This window comes from Brassica napus, chromosome C7 (genome assembly GCF_020379485.1).
Source record: "Brassica napus cultivar Da-Ae chromosome C7, Da-Ae, whole genome shotgun sequence".
In the NCBI taxonomy this organism is placed as follows: domain Eukaryota; kingdom Viridiplantae; phylum Streptophyta; class Magnoliopsida; order Brassicales; family Brassicaceae; genus Brassica; species Brassica napus.
Window position 1 is genome coordinate 18,125,642 of NC_063450.1, and position 22,999 is coordinate 18,148,640.

General features: G+C 33.8%; 3 protein-coding genes and 1 non-coding gene across 4 annotated transcripts; 3 read left to right on the forward strand and 1 right to left on the reverse strand.

Annotated features, from left to right (window-relative positions):
* The first annotated feature begins 562 nt into the window (after positions 1-562).
* LOC106379671 (transcription factor ORG3) lies at positions 563-2,933 on the forward strand. Its single transcript, XM_013819569.3, has 2 exons — positions 563-1,719; positions 1,864-2,933. The coding sequence occupies exons 1-2, from the start codon at positions 1,408-1,410 to the stop codon at positions 2,290-2,292; spliced, it is 741 nt and encodes a 246-aa protein (XP_013675023.1). The 5' UTR covers positions 563-1,407; the 3' UTR covers positions 2,293-2,933.
* A 2,162-nt stretch (positions 2,934-5,095) lies between these two features.
* LOC125590832 lies at positions 5,096-5,202 on the forward strand. Its single transcript, XR_007326834.1, has one exon. It is a non-coding gene; the product is annotated as a small nucleolar RNA R71 (small nucleolar RNA).
* A 6,015-nt stretch (positions 5,203-11,217) lies between these two features.
* LOC106356240 (transcription factor ORG3-like) lies at positions 11,218-12,461 on the forward strand. The gene is made up of 2 exons (XM_013796030.3): positions 11,218-11,656; positions 11,800-12,461. Exons 1-2 carry the CDS (start codon positions 11,348-11,350, stop codon positions 12,235-12,237), a joined length of 747 nt encoding a protein of 248 aa, XP_013651484.2. The 5' UTR covers positions 11,218-11,347; the 3' UTR covers positions 12,238-12,461.
* A 3,585-nt stretch (positions 12,462-16,046) lies between these two features.
* Positions 16,047-22,041, reverse strand: LOC106357865 (kinesin-like protein KIN-12B). The gene is made up of 16 exons (XM_013797575.3): positions 21,588-22,041; positions 21,382-21,516; positions 21,230-21,313; positions 21,032-21,157; positions 20,887-20,946; positions 20,750-20,803; positions 20,569-20,661; positions 20,158-20,253; positions 19,852-19,997; positions 19,472-19,621; positions 19,260-19,389; positions 17,921-19,153; positions 17,732-17,830; positions 17,487-17,639; positions 16,608-17,414; positions 16,047-16,531 (listed from the first exon to the last, which is right to left on the reverse strand). The coding sequence occupies exons 1-16, from the start codon at positions 21,879-21,881 to the stop codon at positions 16,208-16,210; spliced, it is 3,984 nt and encodes a 1,327-aa protein (XP_013653029.2). The 5' UTR covers positions 21,882-22,041; the 3' UTR covers positions 16,047-16,207.
* Between the last annotated feature and the right edge of the window lie 958 nt (positions 22,042-22,999).

A 22,999-nucleotide genomic window follows, 5' to 3' on the forward strand; every position in this document is an offset into this window, starting at 1 on the left:
TTGAGTGGTTAAGTAGAATTTTTGAAATGTGAAATTTAAAATTTTAATAAATATATAAGTAAATATTAAAAAAATGAAAAATTTTAAAAATAGTTTCAAAAATAATTTTCGATTTTCAAAAAAAAAAAATTAAAAAAATTTTGAATTTGAAAAAATATAATTCGAAAACATAAAAAAATATTTTTTTTATTTTAAATAATTATTTATTATATATATAGAGAACAAATATATAAGAGTTTTTTGCGAAAAAATATTTTCGATAATGTCTTCTTATCGTGTTTATGATACCAAAAAGCGATAAACATCAAAAAATTCCTCCAAATCATCCTCTACCTGATTCCACGAGCCGCGAACAATTTCTTCAAGCTGAGTCGTCTTTCAATATATAAATAATAATCTCGTTTTTGTACATGTCATTGGATTCTTAATATATTTCTTATACAAATATCTCTTTTAGTTTGTCTGTTTATAATACATGTGCGTATATTTGCCCTAATTTTAAATTTAGTGTTTTTTCTTTTCAGGTAAAACATAAAAATTACTCGTATATATTGGTTTTTTCGTAAATTCATGGATTTCAGACAATTTCTTGAAAATAAATTATCTCTATGCATATGATCATTTTTTGACATAAATTGTTCTAATACATTTTTAAGCATAGTTTTTGTTTACTCGATAATTTTTTTTCACTAATAACGAATGTTCAGTTCAGATCATGAAAATGGTAGTGGTGTATTTAAAAATATAATACGGCATATTAAAATTTCAAGTTTATTGTATGTAGATTAATATAGAAAAATTCAAAACAAAACATCATTTATTAGCTACACAAAAGGTATTGAAACAATTGTAAAGCATACCGAAGACCATAAATTGTCATAAATATTAAAAACATGTTAGTAAATTGAAAATTAAAAATGTTATCTAAATCGAAACATTTTTATGCCAAACATATTTTTGTGAATCAAAGAAAATATATGCTTTATTTTTTATAAAAGGCTTAAGAAAATATATGCTTTTCATAAAGAAGAATTTTTTTTAAAAGAAAAATACCGATACAAAGTGTATTTTACAAAACTCAACTAGTTTTTGTCTAAAAGTATACCTGCCCCATATATGACCTTATCAAATGACATATGAGTGAGGTATATGCTTATAAAAAATGTGATTCCTCATTATAGTACCTATTACGTCGACGTATATAACATTTCAAAAATCTTGTAATATAATTTGTTAACTTCAATTTGACAAAAGATATTTATTTGATTATTTTGTCGGTCAATATAATATCAATATCTGTCTCTATATATAGGTCAGTAATATTCAACCTATAGTTCAGGACATCCTCCACCTAAACATCCTCAACAGAAGAAAAAAGCTTTAAAAACTGTCTTTAGTCTAGCAAAAATGCATGCATTGGGCCCTCCATTATTCCCAAACTCTGGATGGGCGTCGAGAGGAGAGTATGAGAGATACAACCTCATCGGAGATAACCATAAAATCGGCACGTTTCTTGATTTTCCGGTACCGCAGACGTATGGAGTGGTTCATCATCAGACCAGCTTAGGGGTTTCTGTTTCGTCAGAGGTAAATGGAATAAATAACAATTCGGTCGTGATCAAGAAGCTAAATCACAATGCTAATGAGCGTAACCGTCGCAAGAAAACCAACTCTTTGTTCTCAACTCTTCGTTCATGTCTTCCAAGCTCAGATGAGCCGGTAATTAAGTAGCTAAAATGTCATCTGAATACATTTCATATCAAAACCAATCACCAATAGTTAGTCTGCTTACTCTTTTTGGTACCATTTAAAAGTATGTAATGAACCTTTTCATTTTTTTCTGTTGGCTTTATTTTATTGCAGAAGAAGCTAAGTATTCCTCAGACGATTTCGCGGAGCGTGCAGTACATACCAGAGCTGCAAGAGGAAGTTAAGAAGCTAATACAAAAGAAGGAGCACCTCATGTTGCGAGAATCGGGTCAAAGAGAACGTTACGCTAAGCCAGAACCAAAGGTCGCTGCTAGTTATTTCTCCACCGTTTTTGCTACTAAGCTTAGAGATAACGAAGTAATGGTCCAAATCTCATCGTCCAAGATTCGTAATTTTTCGATATATAATGTTTTGAGTGGACTAGAAAAAGATGGGCTTGTTCTCGTTGATGTTTCATCTTCGAGTTCTCGAAGAGAACAACTCTTCTACACCTTGCATCTCCAAGTGGACAAGATTGATAATTACAAGCTAATTTGTGAAGAGCTAAGTCAAAGGATCTTGTACTTGTATGAGGAATGTTGAAACTAGTTTAAATAAGAGAGATTTGTTCTTATTTCGTTTGAACTGTGTCGTCCATTCTATAGATAATATGTCATTCTTGACTAAAGCCTTGTCTACTTCTAGTCGAGTTGCTTTCTGTTTTTTTTTTTCGGAGCCAGTGATCGATACTAATAGACTGCCCACTACTTTGGTATTACAGCTATGAAATCCATTTTTTCATCTACACTTGGATTTAATTGTTATAAATACTCTTCTGGTGCAAAACTCCTAATCTATTACTTCTACCTTTTCATATTTATATCTCATTTGTAACAAAATATATATTTATATATAACAAAAGATATATAAAAAGATTTAACTGAGTTTTGGTGTATTAATGAGAAAAGACAAAAGTGTGTTCACAAGATTCGGTGAACAATTTGACAATTAATAAATGGTCCTGCTATTTAAAGACTTAGATTAAAAATTAAATAAATGATTAATTGTTGTAGATGGGCTTCCTTTGTTCAACAAATCTCGCCATATATTAAGGTCGATCCAAGAAAAAGGCATGCCGACATTTAAAAACAGATCTCCCCTACTTGAATGATTTAGTAAGAGGTAAATTATCAAGTAACCTAAAAAGGTATATAAACAAAGCTCGCCGTTAGAAGAAAGACGCACAAAAATAGCCAAGAAGAATGGTTTTCTTGCTTAGGTCTTATGGATTTCACAGTTCAAAAGGTCAAAAGAATCTTCCCGACCTTCTTCTTTTTTTTTTATCAACAGAATCTTCTCAACCTTCTAACTGAATCCGGAGACTTAAGAACACTTTGTAATCGTCGAACTTAAAATCTAAATAAAGTGTCCAATTACAGCCACCAGCGAATTCACATTATCCTCACATAAATCGAATTCTGGTTCATGAGAGAAGCTGTTTGGTTTGTTATCTATTGATATTGGAGATATATAAGTAGAGAAGAACGCTTAAGACCGATTTCAAACTAAATAAAAAAAACAAATAAATAGAAAATAACATTACTTTCATAAAATGCTTTTGCAAAAGTTAAAAGTAATACTGAATATGTATGTATTACCGCCTCTTGGATATTATAAAGTCATGCAACTAATTAATAGATTATTAATAATATTACTATTATTTTAAAAAAAAACAAATATTGCATGTAAGCAAAAGTTTTGTGAAACAAATACATTTGCCGGGTTGAGTCTCGGCCTGTAATTGGACTTATAAGCTTTCTAGTCGGATACAATTTGTGGTCAGACAAACTTTAGTCACAAAAACCCCTATCCCATGTTCATCCTATATAAATTATACTCCATGATATAACAAGAATACAGAGAGAAAAAAAAAACGACAATGTTTTTGTTTAAGTTCAACATGTTCTTTTCTACAGAACTCAAATCAACTATCTACTAACGTGTAGAAGAGTTCAATGATTTTGTGAATATTATGTCATGCTTGGAAATAGGCACCGAAGCTATGTTTCAAACATGTTTTTAGAAGTTTGTTGTCTTGCTCGGAACGGACAAATGGACATCAATATTTCAGGTAGGTGTCATATTTTCGTTGAAATTGAATAAGATATAGCTTGTTAAAGGTTAACGTGGAGATGCAGAAGAGGAAAGGAATAGTGTTGCTGATGAGAAAGCCGCAAAGAAAATATGGAAGAAGATGTTTAAGACATTCCAAACATCCGTTAATAACTATTCTTTCAAATAATATGAATATAGTATCTTGCACCCTACTGCTTATTCTAAGAAGCAAATGCTAACACCAGATTCAAGCTCCAAAACCATAGCTCAGAGAATCAAGAGAGTGAGAGGTTGAAGACGATGAAAGAAAGTTTGTTACTAATATTCAACTTAACGGTAAGAATCTGTTACATATTAATCTTATATAGTTAGTTTAATTGTTACTTAACCTGATAACCAGTGTAAACCAGTTAACCAAACTACACATGATAATACGTCTCCCTCAAGTCTTCATCTTCAAAATTTCTTTTCGGGATAAAGATATGACAACGACATATGTTTCAGTAAAGAATGATGAAGAACCGGATGAAGCGTCTTGTTACGTATATCAGCCAGTTGAGTGTTGGTAGAGACATGAAATGTCTTTAGCTTCCGAGCCTTTATTTGATCTCAGATTGTATAACAATTAGTGTCAATATTCTTCTTACGTTCATGAAACACATTGTTTGTGGCTATGGCCTATGTGAATCGCAGACTTATTATCACAGAATAACTTGGCTAGAGTTGTCACTATAACACGCAGGTCCACGAGTAATTGCTGCAACCAAATGAACTCATGAGTAGCAAGAGCTCAGGTACGCTGCTACTGCTCACAACAAATTGTTTCTTTGATTTCCAACATATCAAAGGAGTTAAAAGTACACACAAAAACCTGTCACAACGCGGCGAGTGTCTTTGCCAGTAGCCTAGTTTGCATCCACAAAAGCATTCAGACAGAGCTCATTGTCCACAGCATACATCAAGCCTTGACCCGGATTGTTGTTGATATAACGAAGAACCTTATATGCTGCTTGTAATGATTATCAGTAGGAGCATAAAGAAACTGACTCAAATGATATAATGTAAAAGTTATATCATATCTCGTTGTAGTCTAGTAGAGCACGATCAATAACTTCTGTATACACAATTGGATTAGTCAAATGTGTGCCAAGATCTTTAGTGAGATGTAAAGTTGGATATATAACTTGGTTTACAACCCAACATACCCAAATCTTCCAACAAATTGAGTGCATATTTGTGTTGGCACATGAAAAGTCATCTATAGAAAGTACTAAGCAAACTCTCCATATTGAAGCCATGATGACGACATTGAGAGATGTAGCTGTTGAACCTTTCCCATGCTTCCCCAAAGCCTTCAAGATTCCTTTGATGAAATCCAGAGATTTCATTTCTTAGCTTAGCAGTTCTTGAAGTAGAGTAAAACTTGGTGAGGAAAACTTTCTTGCACTCATCCCATGTGGTGATTGAATCTCTTGAAAGGCCCTTCTCCCATGTGTGAGCTTTGTCTCCCAAAGAGAATGGAAACAACCTTGGCTTGAATGCATCTTCAGAGACACCATTGATCTTTGTAGTTCCACACAGCTTATCAAAGTTATCCAAGTGGTCTAGTGGATCCTCCAAGGCAAGACCATGATACTTGTTGCTCTGGATCATGTTTATCAAGTTTGATTTGATCTCAAAGTTGTTGTTTTCCACAGCTGGTGCTCTAATGCCAGCTCTATGCCCATGGATATTGGGCTCATCATGGGTGCCAATAGCTCTAGCTTGGCGATGTTAGTGTTGTGGCCTAAGGTTGTCAGCTCCCTGGCCATTACCTTCTCTATCTTGAGGATGATTCTGATGTTGATCCATCACAAACCCCAATCTGTCTAAGTGAGTCTGTTGCTCTTCTTCTCTTCTCCTCCTTGCAATCTTCCTTTCAAGTGCTCTAATATCTTCAACTCTTGGAACTAGGTCTGTTGGGCCTCTGCTCCGCAAGTTCATGCACCTGAGATACAAAAGGCTAGGAAAGAGAATCAGTAACTAGATATAAGAAAATAAGATTTAGTATCAAGCAAGAACCAAATCTCAATGTCAAAATCAACTTAGAATTGGCAACGACGCCAAATTTGAAATGGACTTTTCAAGGGTCCAATAATCAAATCATCATAGTAATTAAGATGTCAATCCATTTCTAAGAGTTTTGAATCAAAGAGAATTTAGGTTTTCAATTAAGTTAAATGCAATCAATAAGATGAGTGGTTTCAATCAATCTAACAGGTTTCTAAAGCAACTAAACAGCAACTTTCAATCAATTGGAATAAGGAGGAATCATGGGCATAGGATTTTGATTTCAGATGACTAAGATTAAATCTAAAATGGCAAGGTTTCAATCAACACATTCCCCTAAGTCTAGATATCAATTCTAAGCAAGTTCTCTTCCAAGATAAAAGCTCATTTACTCTCATGATCAAACATCAAATTCCTTTGGTTTGTGTCAATTAAACAATCATTAAGGATAGATCATTCAACTTTCCTAACTCCCCCAACATCAAATCCCTTTGGTAAGGTAAGCTAAGAGCTTGATGAGTTGGCTCAAACATTTCATCGAACACTTTCCGGGCAATGAAATGTCTAGAGTTCTAAACCAGAATGGTCAACTCAAGCTTAGCATTAAGATCACTCGATCAAGCAAGGAAACACATTAATCTACTCTAAACATTCTAGATCATCATTTAATCATCCTAACCCATGAATCCAAAGATGACTACTCACTCATAATCATGGTAGATACTAGATCATTAGTTGATCCAAATCTAAACATGATTAATGGTCAAAGTAATCAAGCAAAGATAAGATATTAGGATCAAGATTAGATCTTTCACCAAAAAGTGGCTTTTGATTAGATAGAATACAAGATAAGTCCTAATTTTAGGTTTTGAGAGTATTTATAGGACTTCTAAAAACCTAGTGGGCTCAGTCAATAAATCTGAGAAAGCCCAACAAAACATAAAAACTCGAGTAAGTGGTAAAAGGCGAGCGGGTTGCTCAAGTCGCTCCAGCAGGTCGCTCTGTCTCGCAACGGCTTCCAGACCCCGCTCCATGAGGTCGCTCTGGATGTCGTCCGTTACACCAAGGAATGCCGAGCGGGTTCGTCATCCCGCTCCGGATGGTCGCTCTAGATTGCAGCGGGTTGGTTACCCCGCAACGGAGGGTCGCTCCAGCTCTCTGCTCCGTGTCTTCAAAGAATGCCGAGCAGGTTCTCCTACCTGCTCCGGCTGGCCGCTCCGTGTTGTTCTGTGTAGAGTGGGTGCTCTAGGTCGCTGCGAGAGCCCGCTCTGATACTCAACTCGTCCAATGATCATAATTCACCCCCTTTTTGGACCACAATGTCTCCAAACTCCTCCAAAAACTCCAAAGGATACTCCAACACCTAATAAAGACTTATGTATGCAAATGAAACCTAAAGATGCTTAAATACTAATCTAAATGATTCAAAATATGCAAGAATGAATGACTAAAACAATGCAAATATGTAAGATATCAGCACACTGAAATTCCAGCTAAATACCTTGATATTTCTAAACCATGAAAGAATCGAAAAGGACCAAAGTCTTTGATCTTGAATTCAAAACGTAAAATAGCTTGCAATTGGATCAAATCATCATCAACATTAAATGCAATCATGATATCATCCGCATATACTAAAACAACCACAAAAGATAGAAGAGGAAACTTTAACAAACAAGGTATTATCAGCTGGAGATTGGATGAAGTTATTTCCCAAAAATACATAAGAGAATGGCTTGTACCATTTTCGAGAGGCTTATTTTAAACCATACAAAGATTTTCTAAGACAGCATACTGGATATGGAGGTAAAGCCACACCTTCAAGTGGTATATATCCTTTTGGTCTCATATATATATATATATCTCCTCGTCTAAGTCACCATGCGAAAAAGCATTATACCTATTCATTTATGTAAGTTTCCATCCTTTTTGCTGAAGCTAATCCCAAAAGAAGTTTCATGCTAGTCAATGAGAGAAAGTGTTTATGTAATCAAAAGCCACCACACATGATTTATACCTCTCCACATTACCACATCATTGTACATAATAGTGAAAATCTACTTATACTCAACCACATTCTTCCCCAGAGGTAATGATTCCCAAGTTTTATTTTGCTCAAAGCATCAAATTACACATTTATTGAAACCTTCACATTTATCAGATGTAATGGCTTGACGAAAGGACTTAGGCTCAGTTTCAAGAGTATAAGAAAGAATATAAGAGTGAAAAGTTTAAGGTGATCAAAACATAATTGAAGAAATAGAATATGGCGTTTTACAAGAAGTGGATACTGAAAAAGAACAAGAAATAAGATAACAATGATACTCAGACGGATAACTAGGAGCCTTAAATGTACATTTTGGTATATCTATAGGAACATAACTAACCACATATTCATGTGGAACTTAACTATGTAATGCATCTGATGTATATGTACAGTGGAAGATGATGAGTCAACATTAGGCAAAGGAGATGATGATGACAAAGGCATAGTCTTAACAAAGTGCAAGGAACATGAAATAATAAAATGGTATTAGGAAACATATCAACTGCCTCGTAAATGTATAGAAATTTTTTGTCCTTGGTAGTTGAGAAATTAACAATAAAAAAAAATTACAATGAATTTACGACAAATAATGGTTGGTATATAGCACATATGAAACATGTTTTCATCTACCATCTGATATAAACTGTCTGTTAGTCGTTACTTAGTTGTAAAACAATCCATCGTAAAGTTCTCGTACAGTTACAACGATTCTACGATGATTTGTAATTTGCTCGTTCATTCATCCTAAATTTAAGATGAAGTTACAATGAAATATTTTCGTTGTATATTTATTTCGACTTTACGACGAACTTTAGTTTTGATGTAAGTACATTGTAAATTCGCCTCTAATTTACGATGACTCATATTTGTCGTAACTAATCGTATAGGTTTTTTTGGTCACAAAAATAACATTAAAAATATTTATTAAGAAAAAAATTAAGAGATGTATCTTTTTAAAGAAATGTATTCAACCGATATTAAAATGATAAATTCATTTTTAACACATGAAATTATAAAATCTTATTTAAAATCTAATGTTATTGAATTTGTCATGTCATGCAATGTTGAAATTCATTGTTATTGAAAATATTTTAAGGTGTGATTTTTAATATTATTCTAGTGATTTTATGGTGTTCTGGTAGAGTTTTTCGGCTAAAAAAGTCAAAAAAATTAAGTTTAGATGAGATTCTAGAACAATTTAACAAAAATCTTATTAAATTAGCCTAAAGTCATAAGTCATTAAATCGAATGACTTCAAATCTCTTCACATTCTAGATTGGATACACTCCCCCCTCAATTACCATACATCCTAAACCCTAAACCTAATTTCACCTCCTAGATATAACTCTAATCAATGAATTCTAAATTAAAATTTTTTTATTATTTAATGAATTTTATTTGAAGATTTTTTCTTTGTGCTATCTTTTGTTTTTTTTTTTGTCTTTTTTCTTAATTTGTTGCTCTATTTTACATCGTATCACAGGGATAAGGTGTGGTGGACGTGGTGGTGGGAGAAGAGGAGGAGGTGGCTATGGTGGTTCCCGTGAAGATGTGGACATCCTAGTGGAGGAAGAGGCTACCATGAAAAATTAGGGGAAATGTGGTCACTTTAGAAAATGTTTTTTGTTGGTCTAAGCACTTTAGAAAATATTGGGAACTTTTTTTATACATATAGAAAATTTTGGAATATCTTGGACTTGAAATGTATTTGTCTGATGTCTCAATCAGAGCAACATAATTTGCTTACATGGATGATATAAAGTTGACTCTAGATCGATAGTGCCCGTACATGATCCACAGTTCTTAATTGAATGAAAACTAACGTGGCTAACATTTATTTAAATATTATTCCATTGGGATGCTTTTCTTTATTGTCTTGGGGTCAACAAATAAATAAAGCTAGAAGTCATCATGTTTGCACTGTATCGATTATCGAAAGCTCAGCATTTATTTAAACTTTTTTTTATAAATGATAACAGATTAAAATATCGATAATTAATCATTGTTCATGAATTAAATATTTATATAACATTTTCTTTGATATAGTAATATGACCCCTGAATCATAATAAAACTATTAAAAAGTTGAATTGGGGATATATATTACAAAAAAAAAATTTGGTTTTAATATGTTTATATAATATTCTTGGAAAAAAATCTGCGATTTTTGGAATATAGTTCTTTAATATGTTTATATAGTTTTTTTCATTTAGGTGTATGAAAAATATATAAATATGTTTGTAATTTTTTTTTTGTATTTAAAAATTTTGTACGTAAAATGAAACATCATTTATATGCTACATAAAAGTTATGAAGCAATTGTAAGACATACTGAATAATATAAATTGTCATAAAAATTGAAATCATTTTTAGTTTTATATTGAAAATTTGAAAATATTATCTTAAATCAAAACAATTTTTTTTTGGCTAAACATCACTTTTATGACTTTTTCTAAAGAAGAATATTTTTTTTGATAACTTAAAGAAGAATATTTGTTTTCGAAAAACTAACTAAACTGTAAACTGTATATGTTGAACTTTTTATAGTGACTGGGCTTATCCCGAAGGGTCACCTCGCCAGAAATCTCCGTAGGGATTTTTTAGCTAACCCAGTACCACCCCGCTGTCCCTGAGTATCGAACTGGCGACCTCGGTTAGTCGTGTGTGAGAAACGTTTAGTACTGCCGCTAGGTACCTGACGTTCTCAAACTGTATAGGTTGAACTTTTTATAGTGACTGGGCTCACCCCGAAGGGTCACCTCGCCAGAAATCCCCGTAGGGATTTTTTAGCTAACCCAGTACCACCCCGCTGTCCCTGAGTATCGAACTGGCGACCTCGGGTAGTCGTGTGTGAGAAACGTTCAGTACTGCCGCTAGGCCACCTGACGTTCTCAAAACTGTATACGTTAAACTTTTTATAGTGACTGGACTCACCCCGAAATGCCACATCGCCAGAAATCCCCGTAGGGATTTTTTAGCTAACCCAGTACCACCCCGCTGTCCCTGAGTATCGAACTGACGACCTCGGGTAGTCGTGTGTGAGAAACATTCAGTATTGCCGCTAGGCCACCTGACGTTCTCATGTGTTTTCGAAAACTAATACAACTTGTATTTTTTTATCAGTAAGCACCTGCCCCAGATACCAGGCCTACGTACCTTATCAAATGAGATATGCGTGTGGATACCGTATATGCTTGCGAAATGAGATTCCTGATTACATGTCGTACGGGCTGTACGGCGTCTTAGAACACTTAAAAATTACTTGTAATATAGTTTGTTACCTTTGATGTGACAACATAGATTTATTTGTTTGTTTGGTTGGTTAATACTATCTCTATATATATATGTGTCGCAGGTCAATCATATTCCACATATATTTCAGGACAATACCAACCAAAAAAGCTTCAACAGAAAAAGCTAAAAAAAATTTGTCTTTAATCAAGCAAAAATGTGTGCATTGGGCTCTCCATTGTTCCCAAACTTTGGGTGGGAGTCAACGGGAGAGTACGAGAGCTACAACATTGTCGGAGATAACAATAGCAAAGAGTTGCTTGACTTTCAGGTACCGAAGACGTATGGAATGGTTCATCGTCAGACCAGCTTAGGGGTTACTGTTTCGTCGGAGGTAAATGGAATAGACAACAATTCAATCGTTATCAAGAAGCTTATTCACAATGCTAATGAGCGTAACCGTCGCAAGAAAACCAACTCTTTGTTCTCAACTCTTCGTTCATGTCTTCCAGGCTCTGATGAGCGGGTAATTAGCTTACTCTTATACGTCATCTGAATACGTTTCCTATAAAAAAATTATAAATGGGCCGCCTTATTGGATTTGTTACTAGGTAGAAGAAAAATATATGTTATCAACCCCTTTACTTTTCTTTTTGCTTTATATATTAGCTAAGTAATCCTCAGACGATTTCGCGGAGCATGCAGTACATACCGGAGCTGAAAGAGCAAGTGAAGAAGCTAACACAAAAGAAGGAAAACCTCTTGTTGCGAATATCGCGTCAAAGAGAACGTTACGTTATGCCGCAGCCGAAGGTGGTTTCTAGTTATGTCTCCACCGTTTTTGCGACTGAGCTTAGAGACAACGAAGTGATGGTCCAAATCTCATCGTCCAAAAATCATAATTTTTCGATATATAATGTGCTGAGTGGACTAGAAGAAGATGGGTTTGTTCTCGTGGATGTTTCATCTTCAAATCCTCGCGGAGAACGACTCTTCTATACTTTGCATCTTCAAGTGGACAAGATTGATAATTACAAGCCAATTTGCGAAGAGTTAAGTCAAAGAGTTTTGTTCTTGTATGAGAAATGTGGAAACTCGTTTAAATGATATTTGTTCTTGTTTTGAAACTTTTATATAAGGCTGTTGCATTTCCATTTGGTTCACGCCCCCGCAAACGAGCACCATATTGTAAATAATTTAAATTTATTAAATAATGATTTTTTTCCTTTTCTGAAAGAATAAAGATTAAGAATTTAAATAATGAATTTTAAAGCTAAACTAGATCTAGATCCGCGCGTCCGTGCGGGTCTTTCATTTCATTATGGATCAAATTTAAAATTGTTTAGCTTTTAATATGTTTTCAATAGTTTGACGGTTTTACCTCCGTAGAATATTTAGGTAAGCAAAATAAATGTATGTAATTATTTTATTTTATATGTATATATTTTTGTTTGTTAGAAACATGTTAAATATAATTTTATATTTGATATTATATATTATATATTTTGAGTTATATAATAATGTTGTTAATATATCTTGTTCAACATTAGTATTATATAGTAATTTATAGTATTATAAGTAATTATTTATTTTGTTATCAGTTGTTACTACATATATAGTATATTCCTATAATATTTTGCTACACAAAACTTATTCCTATAATATTTTGCTACACAAAACAGTATTCTTTTTATTATTAAGAACAATTATAACTTATTATCGTATTTAAATTATGTAACATATTTCTATTTAACATTTCATTTTTTCTAGATTCGTTGTGTTATAAATAAAGATTCACATCAAGGGGTTTGATGAGTTGTATTTTTATCGACATTTACTTCGGATTCTGATCAAGATTAGTTGGTTTTGTTATTAATATTCAAATCATTTTGGTTTAACCTAAACTCAACTCACACGAAAATTTAACCTGATGTTTAAAAAAATATGTGGCCCAAAACCCCATTTTAAAAATCCCATTTTAAACCAAAAAAGGTTATATTAATTTGAATAAGGACAAAATTGGACTGGATTTTGATATATGTAAACTAATTGTTGCCGAATGACCCAACACATAAATCGTAGAATATATGGAGAGTAGTTTGTTGGACAGTTATTTAAAAAATGTTTATAAAATAAAAAAGTTATTAGATAGAGTTTTTGTAACTTAAATGATATAAAACTTGTTATAAATATATTATTACATGCAAATGGTGTTAACATACAAATAAGAACCCATACATTAATAACTACAATTACACTTGTGTTGAACTGGGCCGTAGGAATTATAACTAATCGGGCTTATGCTGAAACAAATTAAGTCGTAACTTTTATTTTAATAGAATAGATTTATAAAATACAAAACAAATCATGTAAACAACCTTTCCAAAATAAAATATCACACATGAAATGAAGTTGTGACTTCTATTTTAATAGAATAGATTTAAAAAATAAATAATTATATATTTCAGCTGAAAAAAATTATAGATTTATTTGATAAAACTAAAACATTAAAAATTTGATAATATTTATTTGATTAAATAATTATATATTTCAGCTGAAAGAAATTATAGATTTATTTGATAAAACTAAAACATTAAAAATTTGATAATATTTATTTGATTAAACTAAACTTATAGATTTATCACACATGAAATGAAGTTGTGACTTCTATTTTAATAGAATAGATTTAAAAAATAATAATTATATATTTCAGCTGAAAAAATTATAGATTTATTTGATAAAACTAAAACATTAAAAATTTGATAATATTTATTTGATTAAACTAAAATTATATATAAGTTAATGTTTACATAATTCATACAAAAAGGTGTTTGGTGTAGCACTTAGTATGCTCTTATGTGTCCATCAGTGTGAGAGTTCGACCATTCCAAAAATTAATTTTTAGTTTTAAAGAATTTATCCAAAATGATGTTGTTTTGGTAAATTAATGGATGACTAACAGCTTTGACGGTCAATGTATATAATCATGATTTTGAGAGTTCATCAAATATTTTTTATTTTTTAATTTACATAATTTATTCAAATGACGTTGTTTTATTAAATTAATGACTAACACCTTTGACGGTTAATTTATATAAGCACATTTTGAGAGTTCATGTAGTATTTTTGAATTTTTGTTTGGTTTAGTATGAAATATGCACTATTATAAAGTTCAGAAATGAAAAGGCACGATGCATAAAGTTCATGTAGTATTTTTTGAATTTTGTTAGTTCAATTATAAAATACACACTACTACAAAGTTCGGAAAGAAATAGGCACAACGCATAAAGTTTATGGTGAAATGGGTTCTTTTACGGGGTATTATGAGATGCAATGCAATGTTGACAAAAAATAATTAGATATGAATATTTTATTGTAATATCTCCTTGAATATTTTTATTATAAAAACTTAGTTATTGATATTTATTTATTAATAATATTATGGATTTTTTATAGAAAATAATACTTTCAAGAATTAAAAGATAAAATGCAAAAATAAAATAAAATCTATATTATTAAAAGAGAAATACCTATTTGAAAATGTTTTTACTTCATTAATTAAACTCCCTATTTTTTTGCTTGTCTTTTTCAGTTGCATTTATGAAATATCCTAAAACGAATAAAACTGCCTAATTTATTACTTATATTTTCAGTTACATTAATGAAATATGCTTAAATGAATTTAAACTTCCTATTTTATTGTTTGTCTTTTTCAGTTACCTTAATGAAATATCTTTAAATAAATTTGGATATAATGTCATTTAATCAACAAAAAAACTCATGAGTTATCCTAACGTGCATAATTTTAATAATAGAGATTTTAAAAAACGTGCATCATTAAAATGTTACCTAAAACATACAACACTAATATATAACATGCATCAATAAAACAAGAATTTGACTCACACAATTGTACGGATATTATTTTCAGTTGATTAAATTAAAAAATATTTATTTATTCAAAAAATATTTAAGAATGACTATGTTTTTAAAAAATATATGGTATTATTTGCTCATAACTCATTTGTCATTTGCTAAATTATTAGAAATAAAATTTTAGCATAATATAACTCAGTTGTCATTTGCTAAATTTATGGTTTTTATTTATATTTTTTATTATTTAATTATAATATTTTCATTTTATATTTGAAAGAGAAATGAATTTTTTTTCAAACAATATTTTAGTAAATGTATTTTTTAAAAAATAATCAATTTAAATTGTTATTATCATTTAATATAATTATTTTTGACATAATTTGAGTTTTCGTTTACATCAAAACTTATCATATTTTAGGATAATTTTAATTTAAAATGTAATTTTCATATTTTTCAAACAAATTCTAAAAATATTTTTTAAATATTTTGTTATAATTTAAAAAAAAATATTGAGTTGCATTTTAAATAAAAAATAAAGATATTAAAAATATTCTAATTAAAATATGTAAAATTTAATATAGTTTTAAGGAAATGGTCAAAATAAAAAAATTACGCATAAAAAAAAATCATGATTTTAGTTAACTGGGCGGATTATTATTTATATGATATCGCAAACGAAAAAAAATTTTATGTTTTACAATTATCTAATTAACTATGTATACTCATTTTTTTATATTTTTTTTATATGATATCACATATTCGTAAAAAAATAGATAGTTTAAGATGCAAAAAAAAAATATTTACTTAATAAATATAATATAAATGAATTTTACAAATACATCATTTAATAAAATAAATAATTAAAAACTGAAAATTCATACTGAGGATCTAGTTGAGGATTAATGTTGGAGTACATCCCCTTAGGGTGGTTCTCCCTCAAAATTTAAGGATTAATGTTCTATTTCATTTAGTGCTGATAGATCAAATTTTCTTAGAAAGACTGACATCTTTCGGTTTGGGAGATGGATGAAAACAAAAAAAGTATTAACTGTGAAATGAGTTTATAGGATATAAGAAGTACAATGAGTTTGCAAACTTCAGTTCTGAAATCTCACAGAATCAGATCAGACACAACCCCAACAATGTCTTTTTTTTCCTATACACATTACAGGAAAAAAAAAAACAATTTGTGGAAAAGAAACTAAATGTTGCATCGGTCATACCCCGAGAACCAAGAAGGTTCGGCGAGTGTTGCCAACTCTGCGTCTTTCTCATAGAATGGCTTGAATTCTTCTTTCCACTGCTGATCACATTCACTCGCTGATGGTTCCACTGGCTCATCATATTTAGCGACATCATCACCATCAAAAGAAGCTTGCAAAGATTCTATGTGATTGTGTGACTCTGCAACGTGTTGTTCTTGTTGGTTAAGAGTGCTGATTCCAGTTTCTTGTTTTTTCTTCTTCAGTTTATCAATCTGTTTATGTGCTTCTGATGCTTCATACTCTGCATCCCTTGCCCGTTTCTGCGGATACACAAGCCAGAAACATTAGGCTAGAGTTATATGATAATACTGATACTAAAATGTTTTAGAAATGTACCTGTGCAATTTTCAATCCTTCTTCAGCTTCCTTAAGTCGAACAAGTAACTCTCCTGCTGCTTCAACAGCTTCAGCTGTATCTCTTAGCTGTGACTGGAGACTCTTGTTCTCATCTCTAAAGTATTGTGCCTCTTTCTCTCTTTGCACTTTCAAAGCTGAGATTTCTGCAGCAAGTGCGTTTATGAATCTGGACTCTGCTCCCTTGACTCCTGCTCTCGCTGCTGCTTTTTTAACATCGTCTATTCCTTCTCGGATCCTCCTGTGCCTTGCAAGCAAGTGCATATGTTTCTCTTCCAGGTCTGCGTATTGCTCAATCATCCGTGCATGTCCTTGCATTGCCATCTGCATTGCTTCCGTCAACTCTTCTACACATCTTTTCTCAGTATCCAGTTCGCGTTTCTGCTTTTCCATCAGCTTCCTGTTGGCATCAAGCTCAGTTCTTAATTCCTCAGCTAGAGAGATCCAGTTGCTCTCTTCTTCATTCCAACGAAGTCTTTCCTGTTCTGATAATGTCTTCTCAGGGCTCTCCTCCATTGACTCAGGAATGGCATTAAGTTGTGGAGTTTGATTAGGGTCACAATTGTGCGTCAGCTTAAGCAGAGAACCTCTTTTCCGAGATGATGTAAAAGATGAGTCAGTGTAACACTGTAGCTGCGCCTTTAAATCATGAATCTCTTCCAATAATACTTCTCTTTCTCCCATTTCACCATAGAAGTTCTTGAAACTTTCAACCTCTTCTTGCGCTCTTTTCAACTCAATCCTGGTCTCCAATACTTCGGGGTGGTTCTCATACATGTCCTTCAGAAGCTGCAGTATTATATATGTAAGGAAACATCTCTTCAATAATTTTCTAAATAATGGAAATCCCCGAAATATTACCTTATGCTCATGCATGAGAGATGCGAATTCTTCATCGAGGAAATCATCTTTCGATAACACGCCGTCCATGAGGCTTTCAAGACGAACAATCTTGTCCTCTCTTGTTTGTCCTATAATGGCATTGCACTCCCTCTCATGTTTGTACTGTTGCACCTGTTCAGTTTCCAGAGATAAATTAGAAAGGTTCCCTTTATATGTAGAAGGTAGATAAGCTAACAAAACCAGAATATAAAATAGGATCATACCAGCCGATTAAGCTGTGATATTTCAGAGGCTTGCTTAGTGCAAAACTCTTCCAGAGCCATTTCTCTTCTAATAGACCCTGCTAGAACCTTTTCCACTGCCTGTAAGGTACAGAAAATTCCCATTATATCGTTATACTTTATACTAAATGCAGAACGGAAAACAAAAACTATTGTAAATGAAATCCTTACCTTAGGAACTTGGAAAATGGACTTCTCTGAAACTTCTGAGTTGTCAACAGGTACTAACTGAAGATTTGAAAGATCACTTGTTTCATGAGCATCACATTCTGCTATGCATTTGCATTTACTGCACAGTACTTCTTTTGAATTCTCGTCCGATATTGTAACAGCTTCCGGATAAGTTTGCACCCCTACATCAGCCTTACTTAAAACTGATGAAGGTTTGTATTCGAGAGCTTTGTAAGAAAACCCGAACGTTGATCGTCTCTGAGCAGTACTCTGGCGATAAGAGTCAAGAATTCTCATGCCTCTGTGGAGGCTAGCCGCCAATTGGTTGGTTGGCACAGGAAAAGCTCCACTTTTATGTGTAGACATAGCCGAAGAAGGTCCCACAGTTTCTGTAGTTACTTGGTTTGCTCTCTCAATATCTTTTTGTGATGCAGTGGACATTGATGATGTCCTCAAGCTTTTCCTGCTATTTCTAACCTTTGGAGAGACGCTCTCAGTGGGAGTTATTAGTAGAGGAGAACCATTTACTGGATCTATGCTGAGGCAAGGTGACCCAGGATTTTCTGAGAAGTTTTCTGTATCATCTGCAGCATCAGCTACTGATGCAATCCCAGAAACAAGAGCTCCGGGAACCAAGTCTTGGCAGGATGGAACGTTCTCCGCTTTGCTAGGTGAATTTTCATTGTTTGTGTCACTAATACAAGAACCGGGGGAATTGGTTACCAAAGGAGTCTGTACACTTGAACCATGATCCAGAGTTTGCACGGCTGTTGGGATGCTAGTTTCTGTCACAGTTGACGCACTATCGGTAGTAACTGCCCCGTCAGTTTGGCAGCTTACATCCTCCATGTTAACATCTGCATCCTCGGGAAATTGATTTCCTGCAGATTGGCCATCAGCTGATTTAAGGTAGGAGTTGTTGAAATCTTCGTCCTTCAGGGCCACAATTTGTAAGGATGACTTTATTTTCTCTACTCTGCCCATCTCCTGATTGTTCTCCTCGGCAGGTGGAGCTGACTGCAAGCCTATTTGAGCACAAAGCCTTTCAACGGCCTCCTCATCTATTTCCATTTCAGTATCCCCATCATCATCTCCATGGGCTAAGAACTTTGGATGACTCAGGCCAAAGCTTCTTAACAAACTCATACTTCTTCGTGCATTCCAGGAAGTGGTATAAGCTGCATTTGGGTTTGTTGGGTTGTTTCCATTGTTCTTCACCCTTTGCAGTTCCTCCTGCATAGTTTACATTAGAAGTTAATTAACATTTGTATAATTAGATATATATTATTTTTTTATTTTTTTTATTTTTTTACGAGGTGATCAAAAGAATAATGCATACCCTAAGCTGGCGAATCACTTCCCGCAAGAAGTTTACATCATCCTGCATTACTTCATTGACAACTGCCTTGTTTTGTATCGCCTTTGCACGCTGAGCAAATCTCAAAGTACTGAAAGTTTCACTTCTACAACTGCAATGTATTACGCAATTTAATTTGCTAGAAAGTGGAGGAAATATAACTTCTGAAAGTGAGATTCAGGTTCTTAATTTACCTCTGTGAGGGAGAAACTGCACAAACCATAGCTAATTTTGCATTTCCACCAAGAGACTCTTGCAGTAGAAATGTCAGCCTGGAATCTCTGTAGGGTATGTGCCTTTGCTTCCCTGTCTGTGAAATTTCTGCAAGAATATTGATCAAATTCCTGCAAGTAAAAACTCGTATAGTTAACATTTAAATACACTCTCAGTTTCATATTCAGCATAACTTAGAAGTCAGTAGATTCTCAACTAGATACGACCCCCCATTTTCAATTTGTGTTGAAAAGACAGATTCAAATATGCTACACCCATCAAACATTACCCTAAAATGCAATATTAAATGGAACAGAACAATCAACAAGCAGCCATATCAACAATTTTATTCTGATCTTACCCAAGTTGAGAAAGTGATCGATTGATATTCCCAGCTTCCTTCAAACGTTCTCCTGCTGCGCCAGTTGATTTTTGTCTTTCGGAACCAGCCAGATCAACAAGATTTATTCTACTTGTTTTGAAGCTGCTTAGACCATCTGCAGCATTCTGTTACATTACAATGCTGTAAGATATCGATTCCCATACTATTATAACAAACAATGAACTAAAATACTGCTAGACTAGTAAACATCTCAGCCTCATTGCCTAGCTTAAAAACCTTAAGTCGTCAACAAATGTGAAGAATTTAATAAAGGAGACAGCCCACCTTGCAGTGGGATTCAACAATACAAGTGAACACACAATGCGACCTTGAACTCTCTGCATTTACACTTGTTGCACCAGTCCGTCTGTTTGCCAAGCCCTGCACCAGATTCAAACTTAAACATTACTAGTGGTATACTTATTACAGAGAAACAAAATAGGTCAGACAATCTATATGCAAGACTCTGACATGTAGTCATGTTCTTTTTCACATTATATTTACGTAATACTGTAACAAAGTTAAAGTTCAATAACCAGTCTTTCATAGAAAACACCTCTTTTAAAGTTATCAATAGATCACACCTGTAAAACTCCAAGTTAATGTGTACGTTTTGAGCAATCACTCTAGGAAATTTCAGATTCGAAAGTGATTATTTTCCAAAGATGGACATGAAAATGAGAGGGTACAACAAACCTTAATCAGAAGCTGTGACAAATCCTTCAAGTTTTTCACGTATCCCTTAGTCAAATTGTCAACATAAACACCTAACTTGACATCTTCTCTAATCTGGTACAAGATTTAATTAAAAAAAATGAACACAGATTCTTTTTCCTTAAAAAACGTAAATCAAGTTAAAGTTGCAAGTTCTTTTTACCATCAGATTCTTTTGGCTCGGATCAAGAAGATCCGTTATTTGCTCGTTGTATATCTGCAATGGAAGATGGCAAAGAGAAACATAAGTATCAGGCTCGGAGAAATGAAAACAACTAAGATAGCATTGACTCATTGAACCTCTAGAAAAGAACAGCGGCACTGGTAACTGAGCTGCCTGTCAGCATGCTTCACTTGCTCCTGCAAACAAAAGAAAACAACTTTTTAACATGCTACCTCTTCCACAAAATGAAACGGAGTGCAAGCAAACAACACCAAGCATCACCTCACTGATACGAGCGAAGAGCAGTTCAAACACACGTGGAGTCAAACCTCTTTGGTCACCACTCAAATGCTCTTCAAGCAATCCGTTTGCAGGACCCCACATGGTGTAAGTCTTCCCACTACCAGTCTGTTTCAGAAGTTAAAATCACAATCATCTGGTTAAGAAACTGCAATTCAAGCCTAGAGAAACAATAGTTACCTGTCCATAAGCAAAAACAGAACTGTTAAATCCAGCAAGACAGTTTTCTACAAGAGGGGCTCCAACAAGCTGAAAGATTTCATCCTGCAAAAAGAACACAATAAGGAATTGTACAACAAGTTCACCTCAAACATGAGAACTAAAATGGTTACCTGTGTTGACTCAGGGTCAGCAATTGAGTCGAAAGTGAACGTATGCTCGTTTAAAGTGAGGGAATCGCTGGAGATCTTCTTAACTATCATCTCCTCTTCCTCGCCTTTGCTTGGAGGCTTCACTCTGACTATAACCTACAACAATGACATTTCACACTCGCATACAAGCCAAACGAAACTAAAACCTTCTAAAAATAGAAGCTTACCTTCACGCCAGAATCTGAAACTCCACCAGATACTCCGTTCTCCGACGCAGCTTCGGCGCTGAGCTTCCGTTTGAGAGGATTAGCCGACGGCGGACGCGGAGGAAGCGGACACTTCATTTTCGCCGGAGACGACTTGTAATCAGGCGGAAACGAGTTCAGATCTGGAGGCGGAGCGTTCTCTTTGGCGGATCTGGTCTTCCTTTGGGACTTGGGTTTAGACGAGCTAGGGTTCGGCGATTGCGGCTCTCCGACGTCTCGCAAGACAGCGTTTCTTGGCATCATGAAATGCTTCATCCTCCGATTTGAATCCCCAAAGAAGAGAAGAGGGGAACAGTCTGTGTTCGGGCAAGGCAACTACGAAGAAGGGAAGGAGAGAGAGAGAGAGCCGTTGATGGTGAGGAATTTGAATTTCTAGATTTGTTTCTCACATGTATTCATCTTAATCTCTGTGCTCGCGAGATGAAATCCAACGGTGAAGACAAACTTAGGGAGGGCCCATGTTTTTATATTATTTTTCTATTGACATTTTTCAATCCTCACCTCGCAACTGTTTAGTTGGGCTTACGATATAAATAAAGCCCAATTAATAACAACAATTCAAAAGCCCAATATAAACGTTTTTTTGTCAACCAATTTCATTGATAAAGCCCAACGGGCCAGTACACGAGAACCCAACTTAGCTATAAAATATTACAATTTAAAGTCCACCTAAGGCAGTCTCGGTTGTTGCTTGATGGTTGAAAAGCTCGGATCAGAGCATTTTATGAAAAGTGTCATTCATACTGAAAAGTGGCAAAATCTCGGGCGCCATGAGACTTCCAGCAGGTGCTTTCTGACTGCCGCCTCTTCGCCAATAACTGGGTTCATGCTTTCTGATGGAAGCCTCGATTATTCCATCTCCGACACCAAATTAGACGTCAACTCTTCTATCTCTCTCTTCCTCTTTCTCTGGTAAACTATGTCACAGAGAACTTTGATTCCCCCCCGCTCAAGATCGACGGACTAAGCTAACACGATATTACCTTCATAAGACTGAGGAGATCCATCGACTAGATAAGACAGAATGAGGTTTTGAATAAAAACACTGAGAACTGTCTCCAGGATCCGATCAAAGATCGGTACTTTATTGATACTCATTCCCTGAGCAAAAGCAAAGAAGAAGAGTGAAGCGTCATTCGGGATTGAGAACACATTTAAAAGAGATCGCTAAACGAAGATTTTATTCCGACAAACGAAAAGTACAAAATCAATCAAGATGGTTGAAAGATATTTTACAATACAAAAGAGAAATCTCTCTCTAGAGAGAGGAGAGAGACAACCTTTTGATTTGATATACGTTTTTACTATTTGTTCTTTTTTTTACTAGCTCGTTTTTTTTTTTGAAACACTTTTTTTTGAAACACTTTTTTTTA

Excerpts from the sequence above, each read along its gene's own strand:
- LOC106356240 (XM_013796030.3), top strand. The coding sequence starts at position 11,348 with ATGTGTGCATTGGGCTCTCCATTGTTCCCAAACTTTGGGTGGGAGTCA. Across the intron at positions 11,657-11,799 it reads TTCCAGGCTCTGATGAGCGG|CTAAGTAATCCTCAGACGAT; the intron begins GTAATTAGCTTA and ends TTTATATATTAG.
- LOC106379671 (XM_013819569.3), top strand. The coding sequence starts at position 1,408 with ATGCATGCATTGGGCCCTCCATTATTCCCAAACTCTGGATGGGCGTCG. Across the intron at positions 1,720-1,863 it reads TTCCAAGCTCAGATGAGCCG|AAGAAGCTAAGTATTCCTCA; the intron begins GTAATTAAGTAG and ends ATTTTATTGCAG.
- LOC106357865 (XM_013797575.3), bottom strand. The coding sequence starts at position 21,881 with ATGAAGCATTTCATGATGCCAAGAAACGCTGTCTTGCGAGACGTCGGA. Across the intron at positions 21,314-21,381 it reads CTGACCCTGAGTCAACACAG|GATGAAATCTTTCAGCTTGT; the intron begins GTAACCATTTTA and ends TTCTTTTTGCAG. Across the intron at positions 20,254-20,568 it reads TGTCACAGCTTCTGATTAAG|GGCTTGGCAAACAGACGGAC; the intron begins GTTTGTTGTACC and ends AATCTGGTGCAG.